This window comes from Lissotriton helveticus, chromosome 5_1 (assembly GCF_964261635.1).
Source record: "Lissotriton helveticus chromosome 5_1, aLisHel1.1, whole genome shotgun sequence".
Lineage (NCBI taxonomy): Eukaryota > Metazoa > Chordata > Amphibia > Caudata > Salamandridae > Lissotriton > Lissotriton helveticus.
Window position 1 is genome coordinate 1,875,753,448 of NC_136065.1, and position 25,480 is coordinate 1,875,778,927.

General features: G+C 48.3%; 1 protein-coding gene across 4 annotated transcripts in view; it reads right to left on the minus strand.

Moving 5' to 3' along the window:
- IFI35 (interferon induced protein 35) overlaps positions 1 to 25,480 on the minus strand; it is a 274,901-nt gene that overhangs the window by 43,315 nt on the left and 206,106 nt on the right. For all 4 annotated transcript variants that reach the window (XM_078645325.1, XM_078645324.1, XM_078645323.1 and 1 more), the window contains one exon: positions 12,816 to 12,922. In XM_078645325.1, the coding sequence (XP_078501451.1) occupies positions 12,816 to 12,922 (107 nt within the window). The remainder of the gene's footprint in view (positions 1 to 12,815; positions 12,923 to 25,480) is intronic.

The window sequence follows — 25,480 nt, forward strand, 5'->3', positions numbered from 1 at the left end:
ATTGTTTTTTAGCCATTGTGGCGAAGATGGAGTGTAACAGTGTGAGCGATGGCCATGCTAAGAGTAAGTGTAAAATTCTGCAGCCGCTACAGGCGCCGGGGAGGAGGGCGGGCGATATGAATGTCAGCAGCCCTACATGCCAAGAACAGATGCATACTGGTAAGTAGCATATTCAGTTCGAGGCATGTGGGCTGCTGAATTCATATCTATAGCATAGAATATATAGCAGTCCGTCCATTATTGGTGGCCGCCTGTGCCAGCTGCAGACGTTTGAAAAAGTGTTTTTAGAACAGCCTGCCCTACAGCCGCTTGCTGCTTGGAGTGCACATCTACACAGTAGTGTTTAGTAAATGTGTGTGGGGTAGACCATGTGGCTGCTCTACAAATGTCCTCCAAAGGGATATTACCAAGGAAAGCCATGGAGGCCCCCAACTTGCGGGTGGAGTGGGCTCTAGGGGGATCGTTAAAGTGCGCTTAGCCTTGTGATAGCAAATCTGAATACACTTAACGATCCACCTGGCCATACCTGCTTTGGAAATGGGGTTGCGTTTGTGCTGGGCTGAAAAGGCAACAAAGAGTTGTTTCGTCTTCCTAAAATCTTTGGTCCTATCAATGTAGTACATCAAAGCTCGTTTAACGTCAAGAGTGTGGAGCATTCTTTCAGCCACTGTCTCTGGATTTTGAAAGAACACAGGCAGTTCAATAGTCTGATTGACATGGAACTGTGAAACCACCTTAGGAAGAAATTTAGGGTTAGTGCGCAGCACCACCCTGTTGGAGTGAACCTCTATGAATGGCTCTTGTACGGTGAGCGCCTGGAGCTCACTAACACGTCGCAGTGACGTAATGGCTATCAGGAAAGCCACTTTCCATGTTAAGAACTGAATCTCGCATGAATGTAGAGGCTCAAAGGGTGGACCCATCATTCTGGTGAGGACCACATTAAGGTTCCATACAGGAGCTGGCGGGGTTCTGGGAGGAATGACCCGTTTCAGTCCTTCTAGAAAGGCTTTAATGGCAGGCACTCTGAAAACGGAGAGATGCTGCCTGTTTTGGAGATAAGCCGCTATGGCGGATAAGTGTATCCGAATGGAAGCATATGCTAGATTACATTTGTAAAGATGTAACAAATAACAAATGATGTCGTGAGTAGATGCGTCTAGCGGGTTGATGTTGTTGTCTGCACAGTAAATAACAAACCGCTTCCATTTTGCTGCATAGCATGCTCTGGTGGTGGGCTTTCTTGCCTCCCGTATGATATCCATGCAGTCGGGAGGCAAGTTAAGGTAGCCAAATTCTAAGACCTCAGGAGCCAGATCGCCAGGTTGAGCTGTTGCGGATCTGGATGCTGAATGTCGCCATGGCTCTGCGTCAAAAGTCTGGGAGTGAGGTGCAGCCTTTGATGCGGTACCACGGAGAGTTCTAGAAACGTGGTGTACCATGGCTGGCGTGCCCACGTTGGAGCAACCAGGATGAGTGTCATCGAGTGCTGCTTTAGCTTTCGCGCCACCAGCGGTATTAGAGGTGCTGGGGAAAAGCGTACGCAAATTTTTCGGACCCGTTCATCCATATTGCATTGCCCAGCGACTGTGGGTGCGGGAACCTGGCGGCAAAGCTTCGGCATTTTGCATTTTCCCTTGTGGCGAACAGGTCTATCTCTGGATGACCCCACTGCTGGAAGTACGGGTGGAGTACTGATGGATGTATCTCCCACTCGTGCATTTGGTGGCTCTACCTGCTGAGCAGATCCGCCATCTGATTGTCCTTGCCCGGGAGGTGTTCCGCCATGAGGAAGATGTTCCTCTGAATGGCCCACTTCCACATGCTCTGAGCCAGATGAGACAACTGTGGAGAGTGCGTACCTCCCTGCTTCTGAATGTAGTACATGGCTGTCATGTTGTCCGTCCGGATCAACACGACTTTGTTGCACAGATGTACCTTGAATGCTTTCATTGCCATGAAGATTGCCATCAGCTCTAGGAGGTTGATGTGCATCTTCTTTTGCTGCGTTGTCCATAGTCCCTGCACTGTGTAGTGGAGTACATGAGCTCCCCAACCCTGGAGAGAAGCGTCCGTCGTTAGGATGATCTGTGGAACAGGATCCTGGAACGGTCGGCCCTTGCAAAGGTTGTGTGGATTCCACCAATGCAGAGCGTTGTATGCCCGACCGGTCACCAACACTAGGTCGTTCAACTGTCCTTGAGCCCGATTCCACTGATGTGCCAAGCACTCTTGAAGCGGACACATATGTAGTCTCGCGTGCGGGACTATGAAGATGCAGGAGGCCATCATGCCTATCAACTGCATGAACACTCGTGCTGGAAGCGAGTGTTGCGGCCTGAATTTCTGTATCAGCGACTGAATGCTGTTGATCCTCACAGAATTTAGCTGAGCTGTGGCTGCCAGAGTATCTATTGTCGCGCCCAGATACTGCCGCACATGGGCTGGCTGAAGGTGCGACTTTGGATAATTCAGTGAGAATCCCAGATTGTGAAGAAGGTGAATGGTGTGGGACATGTTGGCAGCGCACTGCTTGGCCGACTTTGCTTGGACAAGCCAGTCGTCCAGGTAGGGGTAAACGTGAACGTGTTGTCTCCTGAGGTGCGCAGCCACCGTCGCCAGGCATTTTGTGAACACCCTGGGCGCTGTGGTCACTCCGAAAGGGAGGACCTTGAATCGGTAGTGCTGATTCTGAATGGTGAATCCGAGGTATTTTCTGTGTGATGGATGTAGTGGAAAATATGCGTCTTTGAGATCTAACGTTGCGAGGAAATCCCCTTGATTGAGCAACGGAAGAACCTGCTGCAGCGTTAGCATGTGAAAGTGTTCTGAGAGAATGTACTGGTTTAGGGGCCTGAGGTCCAGGATGGGTCTGAGGGACCCGTCCTTTTTTGGGATTAAGAAGTACAGGGAGTACACTCCTGTGCCTCTGTCTTCCACCGGCACGAGCTCGATTGCCCCTTTTTGCAGCATGACGAGCACCTCTTGCTGCAATAAGTGCAAATGCTTTGGTGACATAGGACGGTGCCTTGGTGGGATGTTGGGTGGAGTGGACGTTAACTCCAGACAATAACCGTACTGGATACGTTTTTTGACCCACCTGTCTGTGGTGATGGATTTCCAGACTGGCAGGAACTGCTGGAGTCTCCCCCCGACAGGTGTTGTATGGTCGGGGGGCAGTGACAAGGCGTCACTGTTTGTTGGTGGCGGAGGATCTGGAGTTGTTGTTTCCACGACCTCTGCCCTTGGCGCTGTTGCCACGATAGGCTCCTCTACTCTGCTTGTTGTAAGAGGTCTGCGCCCCACCTTTAGTGTACTGTGTTTGCTGGGACATCTGGCCTCTGGAAACACCTCTATTGCTTGAGCGACGAAAAGTACTACCCCTGAACTGCTGGGACTGGAGAGCCCCCATGGACTTTGCAGTCTCTGTGTCTTTCTTTATTTTTTCCAGGGTGGTATCCACCTCAGGGCCAAATAAGTGATCAGGGTTTACAGGCTGATTGAGGATGGTGGTTTGTATCTCTGGTTTGAACCCGGAGATTCTGAGCCAGGCCTGACGCCGCAACATCACACTTGTGTTAATGGCCCTGGTCGCGGTGTCCGCTGCGTCCAGTGCACATTTAATAGAAGCGTTTGAGATGAGTTTCCCTTCTTGAATGAGCATCTCCGCTGCCTCTTTATACTCATCTGGCAAGTGTTGTAACAGGGTCTCAAGTGTATCATAGTGTGCCCTGTCATATCTGGCCAAAAGTGCCTGAGTGTTTGAAATGCACCAGATATTGGCCGCTTGAGCCGCCACCCTCTTCCCTGATGCTTCTAGCACTTTAGATTCCTTGTCAGGGGGAGGAGCATCACCAGTAGTCTGTGAATTTGCCCTCTTCCGGGCATTATAAACAACCAGAGAGTCCAACGGCAACTGGCCCTTGATGTAGGTAGGGTCGCCAGGAGCCGGCTTATACTTCTTTTCAATCCTGGGGTTTACAACCCTGGCACGTGTGGGTTCTTTAAAAATGTCTGCAGCATGTTTTAAAACACCCTTCAGCATTGGCAGAGTCTTGACAGTCTTTTCAGAGGTGGAAAAGGTATCAAACAGAAAGTCCACTTCAATAGGGTCAGCATGCAGCTGGACGTCGTGATTTTTAGCTGCCCTCTAAATTAGAGCATTAAATGCTGCAGAATCCTCAGTAGGAGAGGTTTTGACAGTATATAGTTGAGTGTCCGGGGCAGTTTGCGGATCCCCTGGGTCCCCAGCATCTGCCCATGAGTCATGGTGATCCCCAGGATCAGTGTCGGCAGGGAAGTTGTACTCCTCATCGTCCCCTTCTCCAGCCTCCACATCTGAGTAAGTGGGTGAGGTTGGAGCAATGTCCTGAGGCCGTGGAGTAAGTGGTTCAACCAGAACTGGTGAATCCTTAGAAGCCTTTTTCCTCTTTAAAGGAATTGTGTAGGACTCCATAGGCTGTGCCGGCGTAATCTTTCGCTTGTAGAAGGAAAGTTTACCGGTGTCGGCGTCGATAAATTGTTCCGACTGCTCCTCCAGCAGGGGTTGTCGACGTTTAGTGCTCACAACTGCAGGGGTTGGCTTCGGCCCCGAGGGCACTTTCGTCGACGTCTCGACGACCGTCCTGGGCGCGAACGCCTTCGGCGCCACTTTCGGCGGCAGCGTGAACTGGATCGGCGCCGTCGACTTTGGCGGTTTGGCAGCGGGCTTCTGGGTGGAAGTATCCTTCGGATCGACCGCGGAAGCCTTGTTTCTGATGCGTTGCAATGAGTCCGACACCTGCTTTGTGAAGGATGCGGACGGTTTCGTCGACCCGACAGGTGTTCTCGGTCCACCAGCATGTGTTGACTCGAGAGTAACAGTACTTTTGGCCTTTTCTGGCCGACGTGCTGGATCGACAGCTTTTGGAGCTCCGATTCCCTTGTCTGTGTCGACGGCCTTTGGCGCCGACGGTTTCGGGTCGGCGGCCTTGACAATTGGTTTCGGTGTCCCAGCCTTCGGCTCGACGCCCTTGAGCGACTTCGGCTCGACGCCCTTGAGCGACTTCACTGGATCGACCACCTTCTTCGGCTTCGGCTGCCCCGACATGTCTGAAGACGAGGAGGCGACCAAAGCGACAGGCGTCTTCTGCTTCGACGGCGTCTCTATCACTTTCGGTTTTGTCGAGACCGAAGCTTTCACTTTCGGTTTCGATTTGACCAATGGTGGCTCCGTAGAAGTGTCCGTAGCCGGGCCCGGAGGCGAGACCGTGGATCCAGGTGTAAGATCTTGGGTAAGGCCATGTGGCGATCCCTCGACCTGAGCCGAAGTGATTGTTCGAACGGGGCATAGCTCTTCACCTGAGCTATCTTCCGTGGCCCCATAGGCCTCATTGTCGTCTCCTACCTCGTCAAAGACGTCTTCTGTGTCGAGCCTTTCGACGTCTGCGTCGTAGTTGGAGTCGATTTCCGCCGCTGGAGTTGAAATCAGCTCTCGATCTTCCTGCTCGTCTGCTTCTTCCCCCTCGAAAATGTTCACCGGGTCAGGGGCCGACTGCTGGGCCTCCTGGCGCGCCACGCGCCGAAGTCGAATCGTCTTCTTGGAGCGAAAACGGGAACAAGCCATACAGTTGGCTTCGTCGTGATCCGGCGACAGGCACTTGTTGCACACCGGGTGGACGTCGATGTGGGGATACTTCGAGTTGCACACGGGGCACCTTTTGAACGGGCTCCGTTCCATGATGTATCGTCGAATAAGTCTGGTTGCGTTGACTGGGCCTCGAGCACCGAAGAGCCACTCGACGCCTCTGGATGTCCGACTCGGGAACTGGGCCGGAACAGAGCTGGGCACCGAACGCAAGACAATACCGACGCTATAGGAAAGGCCTTTGGGTCTAAAGGAAAGTTTCTATCGATTCTGATCTTGAGTGATCAAATATGCATCCGAACCCAATGGCGGAAAAAAACAATCTGGGGATGGAGTCGATGCCCATGCGCACTGTAGTCCAGGGGAGGAGCCACCTATCTCGTGATACTTCGAAGACTCTTCCAGGACAACAATGTGCAATCATCCGGACCCAACACTAGGCGGCGATCTATGCTATAGATATGAATTCAGCAGCCCCATGCCTCGAACACATGTATTTGTAGTCTTCTGAGATGTGCTGCCACTACTGCTAAGCACTTTGTAAACACTCGTAGTGCGGTTGTAACCCCGAATGGAAGGACTTTGAACAGATAGTGTTGTCCTTGTATGACAAACCTTAAATACTTCCTGTGCGCAGGATGTATTGGAATGTGAAAGTAAGCGTCCTTTAGGTCTAGTGTGGACAGAAAATCTCCCTGTTGTAGTAATGGGAGTACCTGTTGTAAAGTGATTATGTGAAAATGATCTGATTGTATGTAGTGGTTGAGGGGCCTGAGGTCGAGAATTGGTCTTAAGGTCCCGTCCTTCTTTGGAATTAGGAAATACAGGGAGTAGATTCCTGTTCCTTGTTCTTCTAATGGAACTACTTGAATAGCATTTTTTGTAGAAGTGCTAGAACTTCCTGTTGAAGCAGAGTTATGTGTTCTGCAGACATTGGACGCTGCCTGGGTGGTATGTTTGGGGGGGGTTGCTGTGAGTTCTAGGCAGTAGCCATGTTGGATAATTTGTCTTACCCACCTGTCTGTTGTGATGGAGTTCCAGACAGGTAGGAACTGTGAAAGTCTGCCCCCCACAGGAGTGGAATGCTGTAGGGGAGGCAGAGGGAAGTCACTGTTTAGGAGTGGAAGAGGAGCGGTTGTTGTTGCTACCTCTACCTCTTCCCTTGTTGTTATTGCCTCTGTATCCTCCTCTAAAATATCCTCTATTAGAGGAGGTTTGCGTGTGTGTTTTAAAAGATGATGTTGTGTCTGCGCCGGTTTGCTTGGAGCCTCCTCTATAAGAGGAGCGGCGAAAAGAACCTCTAGTTTGGGTGGATTGTAATGTCCCCATAGACTAAGCGGTGTCTGTGTCCTTCTTCATCTTTTCTAACGTATTATCTTCCTCCGGCCCGAACAATTAGTTCTGATTAAAGGGCTGGTTTAGGATGGTAGTTTGTACCTCTGGTTTAAAACCCGAAATGCGTAACCATGCGTGACGCCTGAGAATAACACTAGTGTTCACTGCTCTGGATGCTGTGTCAGCTACATCTAGTGCACATTTAATTGAGGCATTTGAAATTAATTTGCCTTCTTGTAAAAGTTCTGCTTCCAGATCCTTGTGTTGATCTGGTAGGTGTTCCATTAACTTTTCTAGTTGATCGTAATGAGCCCTGTTGTAGCGTGATAGTAAAGCCTGTGTGTTTGCTATGCGGCATATATTTGTTGCTTGAGCAGCAATTTGTTTCCCTGACGCATCAATAATTTTGGACTCTTTGTCAGGCGGTGGTGTGTCCCCAGAAGTCTGAGAATTAGCCCTTTTGCGTGCATTTGACACCACTAAGGAGTCTAATGGCAGATGACCCTTAATGTATACTGGATCAGCTGGCGCTGGCCTATACGTTTTCTCTATTCTAGGATTTAACACCCATCACCTTACTGGATCTTTAAAAATCTCTGGAGCATGTTTAATGACTCCTTTGATCATTGGTAATATTTGGGTAGACCTTTGTGACTGTTCGAAAGTGTCTAACAAGAAGTCCTCCTCAATGGCATCAGAGTGCATAGGAACCCCATGGTAAAGGGCAGCTCTGTTCAATAAATGATTAAAAGCAATACTGTCCTCTGTAGGGGAAGGTTTTGTTGGGTAGTACTGAGGATCAGGGATGTCTGGTGCATTATTTGGTGCAAAATTATATGCATCATCATCCTTAGGGTATTCTGTGTTACCATCCTCATCTAAAGGGTATGTATGTGTCTCTGGAATATAATCCCCCCCACCCAAATCATAATCCTCATCAGTGTGGTGTGATGATGCAGGAGAGTGAATAGGAGAAGTTATAGGTTCCACATGTGGAGTAATAGGAGAGGAAGAAGGTGAAGGAGAGGAAGGGTGCATTGGAGAAGTTGCACAGTCCTTTTTGGCAGGAACCACAGGTGTAAGTGGTGTGTCTGCTGGTCTTTTCTTATGAGGGATTGCTTCCACATGTCCAGTTTTTGGATTAATATGGACCTTTTTCTGTCTAGGATCTGGTCTAAACAGTTCTTCCTCTTCTATAATCTTCTTCGGCGTCAATTTTTTCAGAGCCGATAGAGGTTGTTTAGTGCTTTTTGCCTTATGAGGAGTAGTTGAGTCTTTTGGCAATGTTTTCGGTGCCGAAGGTTGTTTAGCCTTTTCTGGGGTCTTCGGTACCGATACTAGAGGTTTCGGCATGGAGACAGGTTTTGCTCTTCCTGTGGCGCCGGAAACTGGCTCCCTCTCTTTGTTTTTTGAACCGGAAGGTTTCGGAGTCGAATCTTTCGGGTTTGGTACAGGTTTTGGCTTCGGCACCGATGGTACGGGTGCCGGAGTGTCCTGGTCTTTGGGCGTCGAAGGGTGTTTTATCTTCGGTGCCGACGAGTCCTTCGGTGTCGAAGGATGTTTTGGTGCAAATGGGGGAGGTGTAACTGGCACATGGTGTTTCTTCGGTGCCGAGGCACCGGAAGGCGTATTCTCTTTCCTCGGAGCCGGGCCCGAAGGTGGGCGTTAGAGGGTAAACGTCGGTCTCGACTGGGCCCCATGGGCGGAGTGCTGACCGTTGCCTTCTGTTTGGGTACTGTCTGTCGTGCAGGGGCAGATGTACTCACGGGTTGTCGAGATGGGATCGAATCGTCCGAATCCTCTGCTCCCGATATTATCTGGAGATCAGGCGAGTCCTCCTCTGCGCCGAGTGGAGGCTCGTCCTCGGAGATATCTTCTTCGACGATCTCCTCTTCAAAGATGGCCTCCGGTGCTGGTGCTGATCTCCTCATTTCGTGTCGACGGGCCCTCCGATCCCGAATGGTCTTTTTTGATCGGAAGGAGGCACAGGCTGTGCAGGTCGACTCGTCGTATTCTGGCCAGAGACAGAGGTTACAAACCACGTGATGGTCGCTATTAGGGAATTTTTCTCGACATACTGGGCATCTTTTGAATGGAGTTCTTTCCATGAGGCATAGGCCGCACGGCGCCGATGGGCCCAACGGCCCGCGTCGACGCACGGGAATGTAGCTGGTGATGTTCAAAGTCTATTCGATGTCGAAAGAAGTTTGTTTGAAGTTTCTCGCTTCGAAAAAAGCAGAAAAAGTATTTTTCTAGCCGGAGCGGAAAACTTTCATCCGAACCCAGTGGCGGAAAAAAACAATCTGAGGATGGAGTCGATGACCATGCGCAGTATTGTCCAAGAAGACAACAACCTGCAATCATCCGAGCCCAACACCAGGTGGCGATCTATTGCAAAATTTAGGATCTGCAGCTCATATGCCTCGAACACAGTTGTTACCTCTATGATCCTTGATTAATTATTGTAATGGGCTTTATCTTAATGGCCATCAGCAGCTTAATAAATTCCAATCGGTTCAGAATGCTGCTGCTCAGGTGCTGTGAAAAATTCCAAGACACCATCGCCATCTGTTTCCAAACATACGTCTAAACTCCATTGGCTCGCAGTCAGACAGCGGATTACATTTAAGGCATTGGGCACCGTGTTTAAGGCACTGCCCAGGATAGGCCCGGACTTCCTGATTAGGAGTTTCATTGGTTACTCTCCCAGTCGGTTCATGCACGCGGCTATGGCCGATTTGCTAGTAATTCCCAGATTCCATTATGCAGATTGGAGAGGCCGTAGCTTTTTGCTCGGTGCATCATTCTAAGGCATAGAATACTCTTCCAATACACATTAAAATCCTGCCAAATCTGTTGGCCTTCAGGAATGTGTTAAAAACATCGCTCTTCTCTTCCTGTTGAACATTATTTTTGTCTTCTCTCCAGCTTCCGTTTACTCCGCTACCAGCAAGACGCTCTTTTTGGGAATATGAGCGCTTTATAAGATTTTTAACATAACACTAGATGGCAGGAGTGTGCACAGCATGTTTATCTACGGCCACACATGCAGGAAACATAATATTATAAAGAAATGAGGAAGCAGTGGAACGCATGTGGGAAGACCATTAATGTCACAAAATGAGAAAGATGCTTAGAAATCACTAATGGGATCAAGAATCCACTGGTGAGGAGAGTGAATATGGTAGAGAAACAGTTTCAACACCCCATGTTTCGTTTTTTAATTAAATGGGCCATGGCAGAAAGAGACATCAGGTACATATACAAACCAAGGCAATGCTTTCAGATAGACATTATAGTAGGCCTCCTTAATTGCAGCTTTTTTACTGTATCATCTTGTGACGAGCCTGTCACCTGATGATGCAGTAACAAAGTTGCAAAGATCGGTTAGTACACATTTATCTCAACAGGGCAGTTACATAATTGTACTGTTATCAGCATACAGTATATGTCATGACTCAGCTGACAACAAAGCAAATACCACTTTACTAATGCAAGGGTGTCTTAGAAATTAAGCAGATATTTAGGAAGTGTTCGTACCCGGATGCTGAGACCTTGCACTGCCTCCTGAAGAACAGAATGCAGTTGGCCCCAACCCCTAATCTTCGGTACTAGTATCTTCCTACAAACATACCCTGGCAAGAATACTGTGCAACAAAGTATGTGTAGGTAGGTATAGCGTTACTATTCTTAACACACATCTATGTACCTCAACATGTCAGGGCATCGTGGCTATGGAGTTACGAATACTAAATCTATACTTCTCCATAGATATCAGCCTTCAGGCTACTGTGGTAAATTGATATTCTCGCTATAATATTTTTCAAATATTATATTCTAAAGCATGTTAAGCCCTATCTACGAAATGAACTGAAAAGCACGGAAAAAAGGGCTCTACCCGAGTTGTACTTTTCAGTTTTTTTACTATTTACTGAGACTCCCAGACATGTGCCAGGATATCTGTGTGAAGTGCAGGTTTCCGGAGAACGTCTGAGAGTGTTGATGTGAATATTTTGTGATGACTCGTATTTCGCTTGTGTGGAGTTCCCTATGGCAGAGATCTTAACACAGGGGAAACACAGCATCTTTTGCAAAACCCCTTTCTTCTCGATAGGAAAAACATTTTCCCTTTGGAGAACACCTTTCCACATGCAGCAAATCTGGGAGTGATCTACTGCACTTCACTTCCTTGGAACCTGTACTGCAGCAGGCTTCAGTTTGGGGGCTGGTAATAATCCTTACTCTACCGGGAACATTAGAGGTAGCTAAGGGCAAAGGAGGAGGTAAGCACAAAAGAGACACGTGCAAGGTCTCCAATTCTTCACCCTCCATCGCCCACTCCTGCCAGTTCCACATCTCTGTGTTAATGTTTAAATTGCTTTACAGGCTCCTGGGGCCAAATATGCCCCCCAAGAAATATTAGTCTCCTAAATGTAAATGTAAATGTAAATGTACAGGAATTTATATAGCGCAAATCACCGAGCGGTTTCTAAGCGCTTGCTTAGGGAACCCGTCCTGGTATTCCCCTGTGAGATAACCACGGCAGGGTATCCGCAAGGTGAAAGCCAGGCATCCCGCCGCGAGGGGCCGTTGTAGAGATTAAGCAAGCTATTGCCCAGAGTCGCAGAGTGTGAACCCGTGAATCGAGTAGGCACCGGAGCGAGAATTGTCGAGTCCGTGGACATTTTAGGACTCAAGACCCCGCCGAGCCGGGAATTGAACCCTGGTCCCGGGCTGACCTCTGCTTCCAGGTCTGCCTCCTCTAACCAGTGAGCCACACTTCTCCACTGGTTAGAGGAGGCAGACCTCCTAGCTTCAGCCTCCCACCCTTGAGTACCATCAAACACGAGCACCAGAAATAAAGCTTCTCCAACTAACCCCCAAATCGATCACGGTCAGTCTACATGCCTTGGCACTGACAGGCCTGACTGAGTTAGAGTAAATGTGGTCTATATCACAGGTTAATAGGTCTCTCCAAAGAAATACCTTCTTAACAGTACAGAAAAAAGTGTGCGATCTATAGAACATACTGGTAATCAAGAAAGGTCCACCTCCAAAAAGGTTAGTGTGTATCCTGTTGTTGTTGGAATACACAAAATGTGTTAAAATGCCCCTCACACACCAAAAGGGCCCTTGGTGTCATGCTTCATCATCGGGGTCTTCCCGCTCGGCTGCCGGACGGGGCAGTGCTGCAACAAGCGACTACGCTGGAGCACCTTTTAGATGTGGGTGCTATGTGAGTGAGTGGGAGTGAGTGTCAGTAGGGTCAGGGGTGATGGAGTAAAGTGATGTTAAAAAATACCTGGCCTAGTGAAAGAAAAAATTATTTAATAAGCACTGGCTGGTATTGTTAAAAAAAGGTGATTTCGGAAAGGTCAAGCTGGTTAGTGGGCTCACTTTCCTGTGCGGGTCAACATGTTTCGGGGCACCATGCCCCTTCGTCAGGACCGGGGTCAGATCCCCCTGTCACTCACTAATGTTGTTCCACAGTGCGTGTATGTACAATATGGTGTACTTGTCTTTATCAATGTGTATTGACATATATTTTATATTAATACACTGCCCTTGCTAATACTAGTATACTGTGATCGTATGCTTGGCAGGGAGGGGTTCAGTGCCCCATGAGCCAAATCTGGACAGAAGGGTATTACTACCTTTACAAGAGGAGGACGTGCCCACCCCGGTGCCACCTAGCACCACCTCTTCCTTCCCTCTCTTTTGATGTCCTTAATCTATAGAACATAACCATATAAAAGGTAAACAAATAGGAACAGAGTATGCATGTAATTGTACTGTCCATAGTAAAATGCATACATTGTCGCTATAAGAAAGTGACGCAGATCAGCCAACCCACCTGCAGATCTTTAATTTCACCATTTACATATGGTGTCACTTTCAACTGATAGGTTTTATTTTCCACTGCGAAAGAGCACACTTCTTTGCATGTCAGGCTTTTTGCCACTGTGATAAAGAAAAGGCAGACAGAGAGGAAGACAGAGATAAAAAGAGACAAAGAATATAAAATTATTAGATTATGGTCTTATTAAAGAAAATGTTTTTTCTATTTTTCCCCACATTATTATAAAACATATAGTACTATATCTTCAATCACTCATCTATATCTTTTATCTAAAATGTATTTCTTAAAATACTAGTTTCAGAAACATAGTGCCAACATGCAGTTGACAGTATTGCAAATTGCACAACATTGGGATGCACCTCTTTTCAAAAATCCTAATGCTTTTATCTAGCTGAATGCACATGTACCACTTCTACCAAGGCATTTAAGTAAGCAAAAACTGCATTACAAATGTAAATGCTAAGCTGAAGATGGATGTTGTTACGCTGGTAAAACAGTGTATGCCAAAACCTGAAATATTTAAAGTACTTTGCAATAACCTCAGAAATGGAGATTCAAATACTAGTGATGAATGAAGGATAATCAAATATTTATAAAAGCAAAAAATAAACCATATTTGGAATAGATCATATTAAATCACTGCCAATTTTATAAAAGCAAAATGTAAACCAGATTTGGAATTAGATCCTATTAAATCAATGCCAATTTTTGCATTTGCATTACATTTGTTATTTTCCAAATAACAACGCTGTTTTGCATTGATGTCATGGTGCAATTGCTGTCAAACTTTTTAAATGACAAATCACTCTAGTCATGGAGGCGGGAGCTGTGCTGTCAAAACAAAAAAGGCTAACACAAAAGAAAAGTGAAGGCAAACTTTAAATGATGAGGTCCATCTACAGACGTTGCTGGCTGGCCAGCTATACTTAAACTGATAGTCTAGGAACTTTTTGAAGAGTCTTAGGGCAATCAATGGATCCTGAGCTCACAGTAACAAAAAGCCTTTTACTTTTTGATTTGAAATTCTGTGACTTGCCATCAGCAGCGGTGCGACCATTGGGGCGTAGGGGCGTAGCCCCACCAGCCACCACGGACCCGCATCGCGGCCGCCGGCCGTATCTCTAGACTCTAAAAATAAAATACATTGCGCTGAATTGCGCAGGGGGGGTGGCCTGCTGCAGCTTGAGTGACAGTCCACACACTCAGGCTGCAGCAGACCGTAGTGCACAGTCCCGCTGGGGAACTTACAGTGCGCATGCTTGAGAAAGTTGGCAACTTTCTCAAGCATGCGCACTGTAAGTTCCCCAGTGGGACCCAGGGGTGCTTCAATCACCGTGCTGTTCGCCTGCCACAGCCCGGGTTTCCTAAGGGCGACAGGGCGAGCAGCAAATGTGCCCCCCTAGCCAATCCTGGCGCTGCATGCAGCGCCAGGATTGGCTGGTCCACCGGCGCAGCATCCCATTGGATGCCGCGCGTGGGGGTGGCCCGGCATTCGAGACTGGGAGGTGGAGAGGACAGTCTGAAAGTGAGAAGAGGCTGGTAAGAGAAAAGACAGGCTGGCACGGAGCTCCTGGGGAAGAGCAGAGAGGCAACTCACAACTTTAATTTGAAAATTGGAAATCTGCTTTGAGGTTTATTTTAACAAGATAAAATGGAGGCATGCATGTAAGACAACGGTGTCTAAAGCTGACGGTAATTATGATTTGCAATACCGCTGCCGGAGCACCTACTGCTGTTTTCATATTTTTTTAATATAACTTGGTTTCACGGAGATCTGAGGTTGAGTTTTGAACATCATTACCTGGTGCACTTCGTCTTATTTCTCCAGACAGAATTTCTAGTCGCACGAAGAGAATTCCGCTAACAGAAGGCCGTCCCTTCAGAAAAGGTTACTGTTGTTTTTTTAGGCTTTGCGTTTTATGGAAGCTGATCTGTGTGATTAATCTTGATAAATATTCCTGTTATTTAATAGAGGCTTATTAAATGCTAGACGCTTCTCCGCCTCCCGGCTTCAGAGGCGAGGGCAGAGTAGCTCCCTTCCCGCCAAAAATGGAATGGAAAACACTGAGCAGTCACCTTTTCGTGAGTTATATTTATATCACTCCACGCACAGGCCCTTGATTGTTAGAAAACACACTTCGTTACTAGTGGGTTTGGGGACTTACGGCGGTCTTTGCTTTCATGGGGGCCATCGTTTGAACAACGCATTCTGCTGCAACATAGCTTCAATGTGTGCCTTGAAAATATGCATGCAGGTCTATTAGCGAATTGCTGGCTTTTGTTCCTCAGCACTTATATTCCATTACCAATTAGAATAGAATGAATTGTTACATATGTTCAAAATGCTAAATGAAAATGTCCTTTCAAGCTTGAGCTGAATCCGGATTTCTATGGGAACCCGGTTTTCTACCTCTGGATTGGATAGTACTTATTATCTAAAGGAGGTAGAGTTCTTTTTTTGCTTGATTTCTATTTTTGTACTACCAAAGTGGCTGTTTGGTTGGTGCCTAGAAGCTGGCCTCTCCTGTCTCTTTTTGCACTAAGCAATAAATGCAATACAATATTATTGTGCGAACAATTCATCTGTGCCAGAACGAGGCTGAGCTTCCATTTTGACAGACAGGCATCATTTTGATATCAAATGTATTGCTATGAGGTATTATTGGCTATTCTCTTTTCAGCACCTTTGAACATTGATTAGCTAAGTGGCTTAGTAGGTTATATATTTTTTCAATGCATCAAGTTGATTGCCCCTTGTATTCTGAGATATCCCAATGTTAACTAGTAGAGGTGTTTGATGCAAGAAATTTGCAGATAAATTAAATCTGTTTGCCTGTATCATTACTTTTTCAATCTCAGTGGATATTATTCCAAGCTGATAACTATTTCCAATAACTATTGTTCCAAGCTGATAACTATTTCCAATGTATTGGATTGGATATATTTGCTAAGAATGGGTAAGGTACGATGACTGATACTTGCACCCTGCCCGGGTTTGCATGACCGTTGGAAAGGTCCACTGCATTATTAGCTCAGTGCATTGATCAATTGCCATCTGCTGTCAGGGAAAAATGACCTTTGAACCTGTGCTTGCATTCTGGAACTGTGTATTTCGTTCTACATATAATCTTAACAGCTAAATTTAAAGAACAAGAACAATCTGCCCACTATGATTTTCAGTTGTTTCTGTTTCTGGTTATTGTGAGCTTATCGCTGTTTTATGTGAATTGAGGACTCTTTTTGAGCCTTATTATAAATTATAAGGGGCAGGTTGTTCTTATTCTTTGAATTTAGCTGTTATTTCCCCTGCTTGTCTGCCCTTCATCCGCTCTTCCAGGGGGCTCCTTTCTTATTTATTGGCCTACATATAATCTTCTCAGAATGGTCCCTGATTATAAGCAAATACATGGAGAAACGTGAAAACAAGATTTGAGATTGCTTGCTTTCAAGATAAAGTGTGCACAACAATTTTGCAGCTTGAAAAAATGTTTAGCTAAACTTTTGGACCAACTTTGGATACAATTTCTTTGAGGCATTGTCTGGGGGCTAGAAATGTAGACATTTTCAAATTATGGTAGAAGTGTGTGTATTTGTTATCTGTGCACATGTGGTTGTTTTTGTCCATCTGGTATTTGTGCTAAGGTATTAGTAATGAGTCTCATTGCTATTTGTACTCTGGTGATTGGTATGGGTGGATTTGCTCTTTCGTTCTAGGGGGTCGGATTGTGGGCATTTCCTGTTTGTCCATGCAAGCTGCTCCTACTGTGGACACTTGTTATTTGTGATTTGATGTGATGATTTTGTGTGTTTTCTGTTTGCTGTTGGTTCTAGCAATGTGACCTGACCTGCCTTTCCCCTTGGCTGCTGGCTCTGCCAGCAGGCGTTGTGACATCACAACTCAACTGTAATAAGAGTGTCTACATCATTTCTTTGTAACAGGCAAATGGGTGTGTCACAAGTAGCCTTTTATAAAGAAATTGGAGACCAGTTTTCTTAAAGGGATTGCAAAATCCCACGTAATATATACAATTTAATATTACAAAAGTACAGACACCCCACCTACCACACTGGTAATAATAAACTTGTTTACCAGGCAGACACTGCCCCTGTACCTTGCACCCATCAATCAATTATTGTACCATTAACCGTGTCCAACCATAAAACCATTGTGCCACCAGCTAACACCCAGTGTTTCAGGTGCATTCGCATTGTCAGGTACAGGCTCCTATTCTCCCTCTTACAAATATACATTGATACCAAGTTGTGTTTCTTCTGGCTTTTATGTGCCTATGTTCAATTAGCAGACAAGTAGCAAGCTTAATTGCATTCCAGTTGTAATTGCTTGTTCCTTATTTATTTGTTTTGAAGTATCAGAAATTGCGCGCAAACTCACAGACATCAGAGAGCTTGGCAAATCAATCAATACGAACAAAAATGATTGCAGAATACTACTAATTTACTATTCATTATTTCTTTTTTTAAATGGTTCTCAAAATGTTGGCTAAAATTACTCATTCTCCCATGCGGAACTCACATCACACCACACCTGAAAGAGCTCCACTGGCTTCCCATTTACAAACTAGCACAACTTAAACTACTCATTCACACTTTCAAGGCACTACATAAAACTGACCCGCCATACCTCAACAATCGCATCTGCTTTCACAAATCTTCATTCCTGGAGTGCCTCTGACTTCGTTCTGTTTCTTTACTTTTTGTGACTGTTGGTCCTGCGGGGAAACATTTTCAATTTATGTTGTCTTGTTTACTGGGAGCATTGCTTTTATTTTCCTTTAGTGTAATAGGCTGGCTGGTGAAGTGCACTTCCCATAATGTGCAGTCACTTCAATTTGCCTTTAGGTGACTACCTGGCTTGATGGTGGTTTTCTATTTGATTTCATGTAACTCCTTGTCTTGATGAGTGCATTGGTTTTAGTTTGTTTGAGGTAAATGCTTCACATGTTGGTTTCATCACACAGCTGACACCCACCCTGAGAAAGCCAGAGCTGCCCTGTTAGTGGTATCCACACCAGTGCGCTTAGGTTCCTTACAGCTCCTTCACTTGAAGTGGGTTACCACCTACCCGTTACTTTTTGTATCCTGCTCGTACCAAGTCAGATCCAGACCCAGACCAGTCCCCACAGTTGCTCCGGATTAAGGGACATGGTCATGTCATCTCAGGCGCGTTGTAAAGACTCCCAGTGAGCTGAGGACTCTTTTGGCTCAAGAACCAACTAGCTGGAGACCCTTGTGGTTGTTTAAAGATTTAAGATCAGCCTGTTACTCAGTCTTGAGCTGGGTGGGTGACCTCGATTACAAAGTGGCTGTGCCAGATGTCCCATTATGACCCCTTTTGCCTGTCTCCCCTTCAGACGCAGAGGGCATAAAACTGTGGGGTGCTCAACCCTGCCAAAAAACTGAGGGGTGACCCTAAGAGCACAGCTGCCATCCAATCAGGGGTGGGATGCTTTGGTGTGCTGGTCTGGTTTTCTGGGTGCATTGGCTCACGTTTTTCCCATGTAATTGATTGGGTGTCTTGGTAAGTTGCTTTTATGTGAATGTCTGACTTATGACTGCGCATTCCTTTCAGTGTGCACTTGCTTCAGTTTACTTTTGAGTCACTGTCTAGTTTGATGGATGTATTGCTTTCATTTTTCTTTCATTAAACTGTTTGACTTGCTTGGTGCTTTTATGTTGGTGCCTGCATGCTGAAGTGTACTCTTCTTCAGTTTAAATGTATGTGACTGGCCTGTTGACTAGCACCCTGCTTTCAAAGTGAAGGTTCACAGGTTCACACTTGCTTTACTTTACTTTTGTATGGTTGACTGCATGCACTGTTTTGCTGGATGCATTGCTTTAAGTTACTACTTGATGCATTGCTTTCAGTTTGCTTTCAAGTAATTGCCTCTCATTTTCCTAATGCTTTGTGAAGGCTGTTTCCCAACTGCTGTGCAACTTCTTTTACTCTTAGAGCTGAGATTTTCATGAAAGTCTTATAGTCTGAATTCAGCACCTGAGCGTAATAGGACGAAATGTATGAAGCTCTGTGGTTATACTGAATAAGCAGCTACCTATGTTATGCCATCTATTAATGTAATAACTGCACTTTCACAATTGCTTTATTAACCTTCCTGCTTTCTCAAATTTGCTTGAAAATGCACGATTTTTCTTCTTTTTTTCCCCCCCAAGCCCCACTTTTGGGGTTCAAGCTCCCTCGCTACGGTGCTGTATGCAAATCACTTTGCCCCCCCACCACTATGAAATGTCACCCACCGCCCCTGCTTGCCATACTGTTGAACCCAAAACTGCACATAGAATTCATTCCTTTACCACTTGATCTTCAGTGAAGCGCGATGCAGCCGCTTACGGTTTTCTCAGAGAGGTGGTATGGGGTAGAGAGTCCGAATTCAGCTAAGCCAGTAATAGCAATTATAATACATTGTCCGGCAAATGCTTTCACTTGAAAACAAAATGCATTTTCACAGAGCAGAATTCTACAGAAATGAAAGTGAAGAATAAAAATCTCAGGGCCTTATTAAGATCTTGGCATATTCCGTCCGATGCATTACAATTTCCATAGGATAGAATGGAATCGTAATACGGCGGACAAGAAATCCATCACGTTTGTGATGGAGTATTCCCCTCTGCCAAGATCTACATCAGGCCCTTACTTGTGGTCACTCCAAGGTGCTTACGTTAGCAGTGCTAAAATACAATCAGAGCCACCAAGGTGCAATCTCTTTTTCACTTCCCTCCAAGGCAGGAGTTACATAATAATCAAAGTGGTAAGCTTTAGGTTGTCTCTACATTACTGTTATAGCTGCCCCAGTGTCGGTCAAATTTACAAGTGGTCCTCACAACCTTGATTGGATATTGTGTACCTTTAAACTTTCGAGTGTGGGCACCTCTTGCGTGGTGTCAACTAGGGCACAGCGCATGACGATATGCAAGGAGAGGCAGCGCCTGACAAGACCCCAGCACTGATGTCTCTGGTGAAGTCCTCCAGTGTGTGGTGTAGTGTTGGCTTGTGTCTCTGAGTCAGAGGGTTAGGGGTTACGTGCCAACCTTAGGGAAGATAATCTTCTTTACTGGGTCTTCCTTGTGCCAAAAGCCACCACCTAAACTAATGAAAAGCCCATCCCAGTTCACATAGGTAATACAAGTATTTTATTATGACTTGGTGTTCCAATGTGTGATCAGTGACATTGTCACCTTAAGACAACATGTACGAGTTACTTACCTTCGGTAACAATGTATCTGGTAGAGACGATTCTAGCCGCAGATTCCTTCACGTAGAATTACTCCCAGGCATGAGACTGGATCTGGAAACTTTTTTGCCACAGCATCCCTGCATGCCAGGGCCGGGACGACATCACGCGACTCCGCCCAGGCGCCGTCCGCGCACGTGACGTCAGCGAGGTCACATAAGACCTGCCCCGGTGCGCCTATGTCAGTTTTCTTAGGAGAACTTTTCCGCACCATGACGCGGAACCACCAGATAAACAAGCTTTTGCAATGCAATAGGTCTCGCATTAGGAAAGTTTGAGCTATTGGTATTGTAAATGACAAATTTTGTATTTATGTGTTGGTTTTGAAAATAGCTAAATTAATAGCTTTGTCATTTACAATTCCAATAGTTTTAACTTTCGCAAATGTGACACCTATAGCATTTGTAATGCAATATGTGTTGTTTTTACGTGACTTAGAAATATTGATATTACAAATAACAATGGCTTTTAATTTTTTTGAATAATTAATACTTAAATAAAAGTAATAGTAATTTATAATGGCAATAGCTTAAACTTTTGTAAATAACTTTTGTGAAGATTATGTTCAGTGTATTTTATTGTGACGAAAATCCAAGAACAGAAGTGAAATATTAACACCTTTTTGAGACATTTGTAATGAAGCTTGAAACATTGAGAGAACATATTTGAACCAGTTGTTGTTGAATGGTTGCACAGATTGATGCGGTGGTGGCGCTGAGTGATGTTGTGGTGGCGACGAGTGATGTTGTGGTGGCGACGAGTGATGTTGTGGTGGCGACGAGTGATGTTGTGGTGGCGACGAGTGATGTTGTGGTGGCGACGAGTGATGTTGTGGTGGCGACGAGTGATGTTGTGGTGGCGACGAGTGATGCTGTGGCGTTCAGTGATACTGTGGTAGCGCATAGTGATGTTGTTGTGCCCCCGAGTGATGCTGTGGTGGTGCAGAGTGATGCTGTGGTGGTGCAGAGTGATGCTGTGGTGATGCGATAGATAGATAGAGGGAGGGCGATAGATAGAGGGAGGGCGATAGATAGAGGGAGGGCGATAGATAGATAAGAGGGAGGGCGATAGATAGATAAGAGGGAGGGCGATAGAGGGAGGGCGATAGATAGAGGGAGGGCGATAAGATAGAGGGAGGGCGATAGATAGAGGGAGGGCGATAGAAGGAGGGAGGGCGATAGAGAGTGGGAGGACGATAGAGGGTGGGAGGGCGAAAGAGTGATAGGCGATAGATAGAGGGAGGGCGATAGATAGAGGAAGGGCGATAGATAGATAAGAGGTAGGGCGATAGAGGGAGGGCGATAGATAGCGGGAGGGCAATAGATAGAGGGAGGGCGATAGATAGATAGAGGGAGGGCGATAGATAGAGGGAGGAAGGGCGATAGAGGGAGGGAGGGCGATAGAGGGAGGGAGGGCGATAGAGGGAGGGAGGGCGATAGAGGGTGGGAGGGCGATAGAGGGTGGGAGGGCGATAGAGGGTGGGAGGGCGATAGATAGAGTGAGGGAGGGCGATAGATAGAGTGAGGGAGGGCGATAGATAGAGTGAGGGAGGGCGATAGATAGAGTGAGGGAGGGCGATAGATAGAGTGAGGGAGGGCGATAGATAGAGTAAGGGAGGGCGAGAGATAGAGTAAGGGAGGACGAGAGAGAGAGTGAGTGAGGGTGATAGATAAAGTGAGGGCGAAAGAGTGAGTGAGTGCGATAGAGTGAATGAGGGCGATAGAGTGAATGAGGGCGATAGAGTGAGTGAGGGCGATAGAGTGAGTGAGGGCGATAGAGTGAGTGAGGGCGATAGAGTGAGTGAGGGCGGTAGAGTGAGTGAGGGCGGTAGAGTGAGTGAGGGCGGTAGAGTGAGTGAGGGCGGTAGAGTGAGTGAGGGCGGTAGAGTGAGTGAGGGCGGTAGAGTGAGTGAGGGCGGTAGAGTGAGTGAGGGCGGTAGAGTGAGTGAGGGCGGTAGAGTGAGTGAGGGTGGTAGAGTGAGTGAGGGCGGTAGAGTGAGGACAGTAGAGTGAGGTCGTGAGGGCAGTAGAGTGGTAGAGTGAGGGCAGTAGAGTGGTAGAGTGAGAGTGGTAGAGTGAGAGTGGTAGAGTGAGGGCAGTAGAGTGAGGTCGTGAGGGCAGTAGAGTGGTAGAGTGAGGGCAGTAGAGTGGTAGAGTGAGAGTGGTAGAGTGAGAGTGGTAGAGTGAGAGTGGTAGAGTGAGGGCGGTAGAGTGGTAGAGTGAGGGCGGTAGAGTGGTAGAGTGAGGGCGGTAGAGTGGTAGAGTGAGGGCGGTAGAGTGGTAGAGTGAGGGCGGTAGAGTGAGGGCAGTAGAGTGGTAGAGTGAGGGCGGTAGAGTGGTAGAGTGAGGGCGGTAGAGTGGTAGAGTGAGGGCGGTAGAGTGGTAGAGTGAGGGCGGTAGAGTGGTAGAGTGAGGGCGGTAGAGTGGTAGAGTGAGGCCGGTAGAGTGAGGGCGTGAGAGCGGTAGAGTGAGGGCGGTAGAATGGTAGAGTGAGTGTGGTAGAGTGAGGGCATGAGGGCGGTAGAGTGAGGGCGGTAGAGTGAAGGCGAGAGGGTGGTAGAGTGAGGGCGAGAGGGTGGTAGAGTGAGGGCGAGAGGGCGGTAGAGTGAGGGCGGTAGAGTGGTAGAGAGAGGGCGGTAGAGTGAGGGCATGAGGGTGGTAGAGTGAGGACGGTAGAGTGGTAGAGTGAGGGCGAGAGGATGGTAGAGTGGTATAGTGAGGGCGGTAGAGTGAGGGCGTGAGGGCGGTAGAGTGAGGGCGGTAGAGTGAGGGCAGTAGAGTGAGGGCGGTAGAGTGAGGGCGGTAGAGTGAGGGCGAGAGGATGGTAGAGTGGTATAGTGAGGGCGGTAGAGTGAGGGCGTGAGGGCGGTAGAGTGAGGACGGTATAGTGGTAGAGAGGGCGGTAGAGTGGTAGAGTAAGGGCGGTAGAGTGGTAGAGTGAGGGCCGTAGAGTGGTAGAGTGAGGGCGGTAGAGTGAGGGCGGTAGAGTGAGGGCGTGAGGGTGGTAGAGTGAGGGCGAGAGGGTGGTAGAGTGAGGGCGAGAGGGTGGTAGAGTGAGGGCGAGAGGGCGGTAGAGTGAGGGCGGTAGAGTGGTAGAGAGAGGGCGGTAGAGTGAGGGCATGAGGGCGGTAGAGTGAGGGCGGTAGAGTGAAAGCGAGAGGGTGGTAGAGTGAGGGCGAGAGGGTGGTAGAGTGAGGGCAAGAGGGCGGTAGAGTGAGGGCGGTAGAGTGGTAGAGAGAGGGCGGTAGAGTGAGGGCATGAGGGTGGTAGAGTGAGGGTGGTAGAGTGAGGGCGGTAGAGTGAGGGCAGTAGAGTGGTAGAGTGAGGGCGGTAGAGTGAGGGCGAGAGGATGGTAGAGTGGTATAGTGAGGGCGGTAGAGTGAGGGCGGTAGAGTGAGGGCGGTAGAGTGGTAGAGAGGGCGGTAGAGTGGTAGAGTGAGGGCGGTAGAGTGGTAGAGTGAGGGCGGTAGAGTGGTAGAGTGAGGGCGGCAGAGTGGTAGAGTGAGGGTGGTAGAGTGAGGGTGGTAGAGTGAGGGTGGTAGAGTGAGGGTGGTAGAGTGAGGGCGGTAGAGTGAGGGCGTGAGGGCGGTAGAGTGAAGGCGAGAGGGTGGTAGAGTGAGGGCGAGAGGGTGGTAGAGTGAGGGCGGTAGAGTGAAAGCGAGAGGGTGGTAGAGTGAGGGCGAGAGGGTGGTAGAGTGAGGGCAAGAGGGCGGTAGAGTGAGGGTGGTAGAGTGGTAGAGAGAGGGCGGTAGAGTGAGGGCATGAGGGTGGTAGAGTGAGGGTGGTAGAGTGAGGGTGGTAGAGTGAGGGCGGTAGAGTGAGGGCAGTAGAGTGAGGGCGAGAGGATGGTGGTAGAGTGAGGGCGAGAGGATGGTAGAGTGGTATAGTGAGGGCGGTAGAGTGAGGGCGTGAGGGCGGTAGAGTGAGGGCGGTAGAGTGGTAGAGAGGGCGGTAGAGTGGTAGAGTGAGGGTGGTAGAGTGAGGGCGGTAGAGTGAGGGCGTGAGGGCAGTAGAGTGAAGGCGAGAGGGTGGTAGAGTGAGGGCGAGAGGGCGGTAGAGTGAGGGCGGTAGAGTGGTAGAGAGAGGGCGGTAGAGTGAGGGCATGAGAGTGGTAGAGTGAGGGTGGTAGAGTGAGGGCGGTAGAGTGAGGGCGGTAGAGTGAGGGCGGTAGAGTGAGGGCGGTAGAGTGGTAGAGTGAGGGCGGTAGAGTGAGGGCGAGAGGATGGTAGAGTGGTATAGTGAGGGCGGTAGAGTGAGGGCGGTAGAGTGGTAGAGAGGGCGGTAGAGTGGTAGAGTGAGGGCGGTAGAGTGGTAGAGTGAGGGCCGTAGAGTGGTAGAGTGAGGGTGGTAGAGTGAGGGCGGTAGAGTGGTAGAGTGAGGGCGGTAGAGTGAGGGAGGTAGAGTGGTAAAGTAAGGGCGGTAGAGTGGTAGAGTGAGGGCGGTAGAGTGAGGGTGGTAGAGTGAGGGCGGTAGAGTGAGGGCGGTAGAGTGAGGGCGGTAGAGTGAGGGCGTGAGGGCGGTAGAGTGAGAGCGGTAGAGTGGTAGAGTGAGGGCTTGGGGGTGGTAGAGTGGTAGAGTGAGGGCGGTAGAGTGAGGGCGGTAGAGTGGTAGAGTGAGGGCGGTAGAGTGGTAGAATGAGGGCAGTAGAGTGAGGGCGGTAGAGTGAGGGCGGTAGAGTGAGGGCGGTAGAGTGGTAGAGTGAGGGCGGTAGAGTGAGGACGGTAGAGTGGTAGAGTGAGGGTGGTAGAGGGAGGGCGGTAGAGTGGTAGAGTGAGGGCGGTAGAGTGTGGGCGGTAGGGTGGTAGAGAGAGGGCGGTAAAGTGAGGGCGGTAGAGTGGTAGAGTGAGGGCTTGAGGGCGGTAGAGTGGTAGAGTGAGGGCGGTAGAGTGAGGGCTTGAGGGCGGTAGAGCGGTAGAGTGAGGGCGGTAGAGTGGTAGAGAGAGGGCGGTAAAGTGAGGGCGGTAGAGTGAGGGCGGTAGAGTGGTAGAGTGAGGGCGGTAGAGTGGTAGAGTGAGGGCGGTAGAGTGGTAGAGTGAGGGCGGTAGAGGGGTAGAGTGAGGGAGGTAGAGTGGTAGAGTGAGGGCGGTAGAGTGAAGGCGGTAGAGTGGTAGAGAGAGGGCAGTAGAGAGGTCATGAAGGCGGTAGAGTGAGGGCTGTAGAGTGGTGGAGTGAGGGCGGTAGAGTGAGGGCTTGAGGGCGGTAGAGTGGTAGAGTGAGGGCGGTAGAGTGAGGGCGTGAGGGCGGTAGAGTGAGGGCGTGAGGGCGGTAGAGTGGTAGAGTGAGGGCGGTAGAGTGAGGGTGGTAGAGTGGTAGAGTGAGGGCGGTAGAGTGAGGGCGGTAGGGTGGTAGAGGGAGGGCGGTAAAGTGAGGGAAGTAGAGTGGTAGAGTGAGG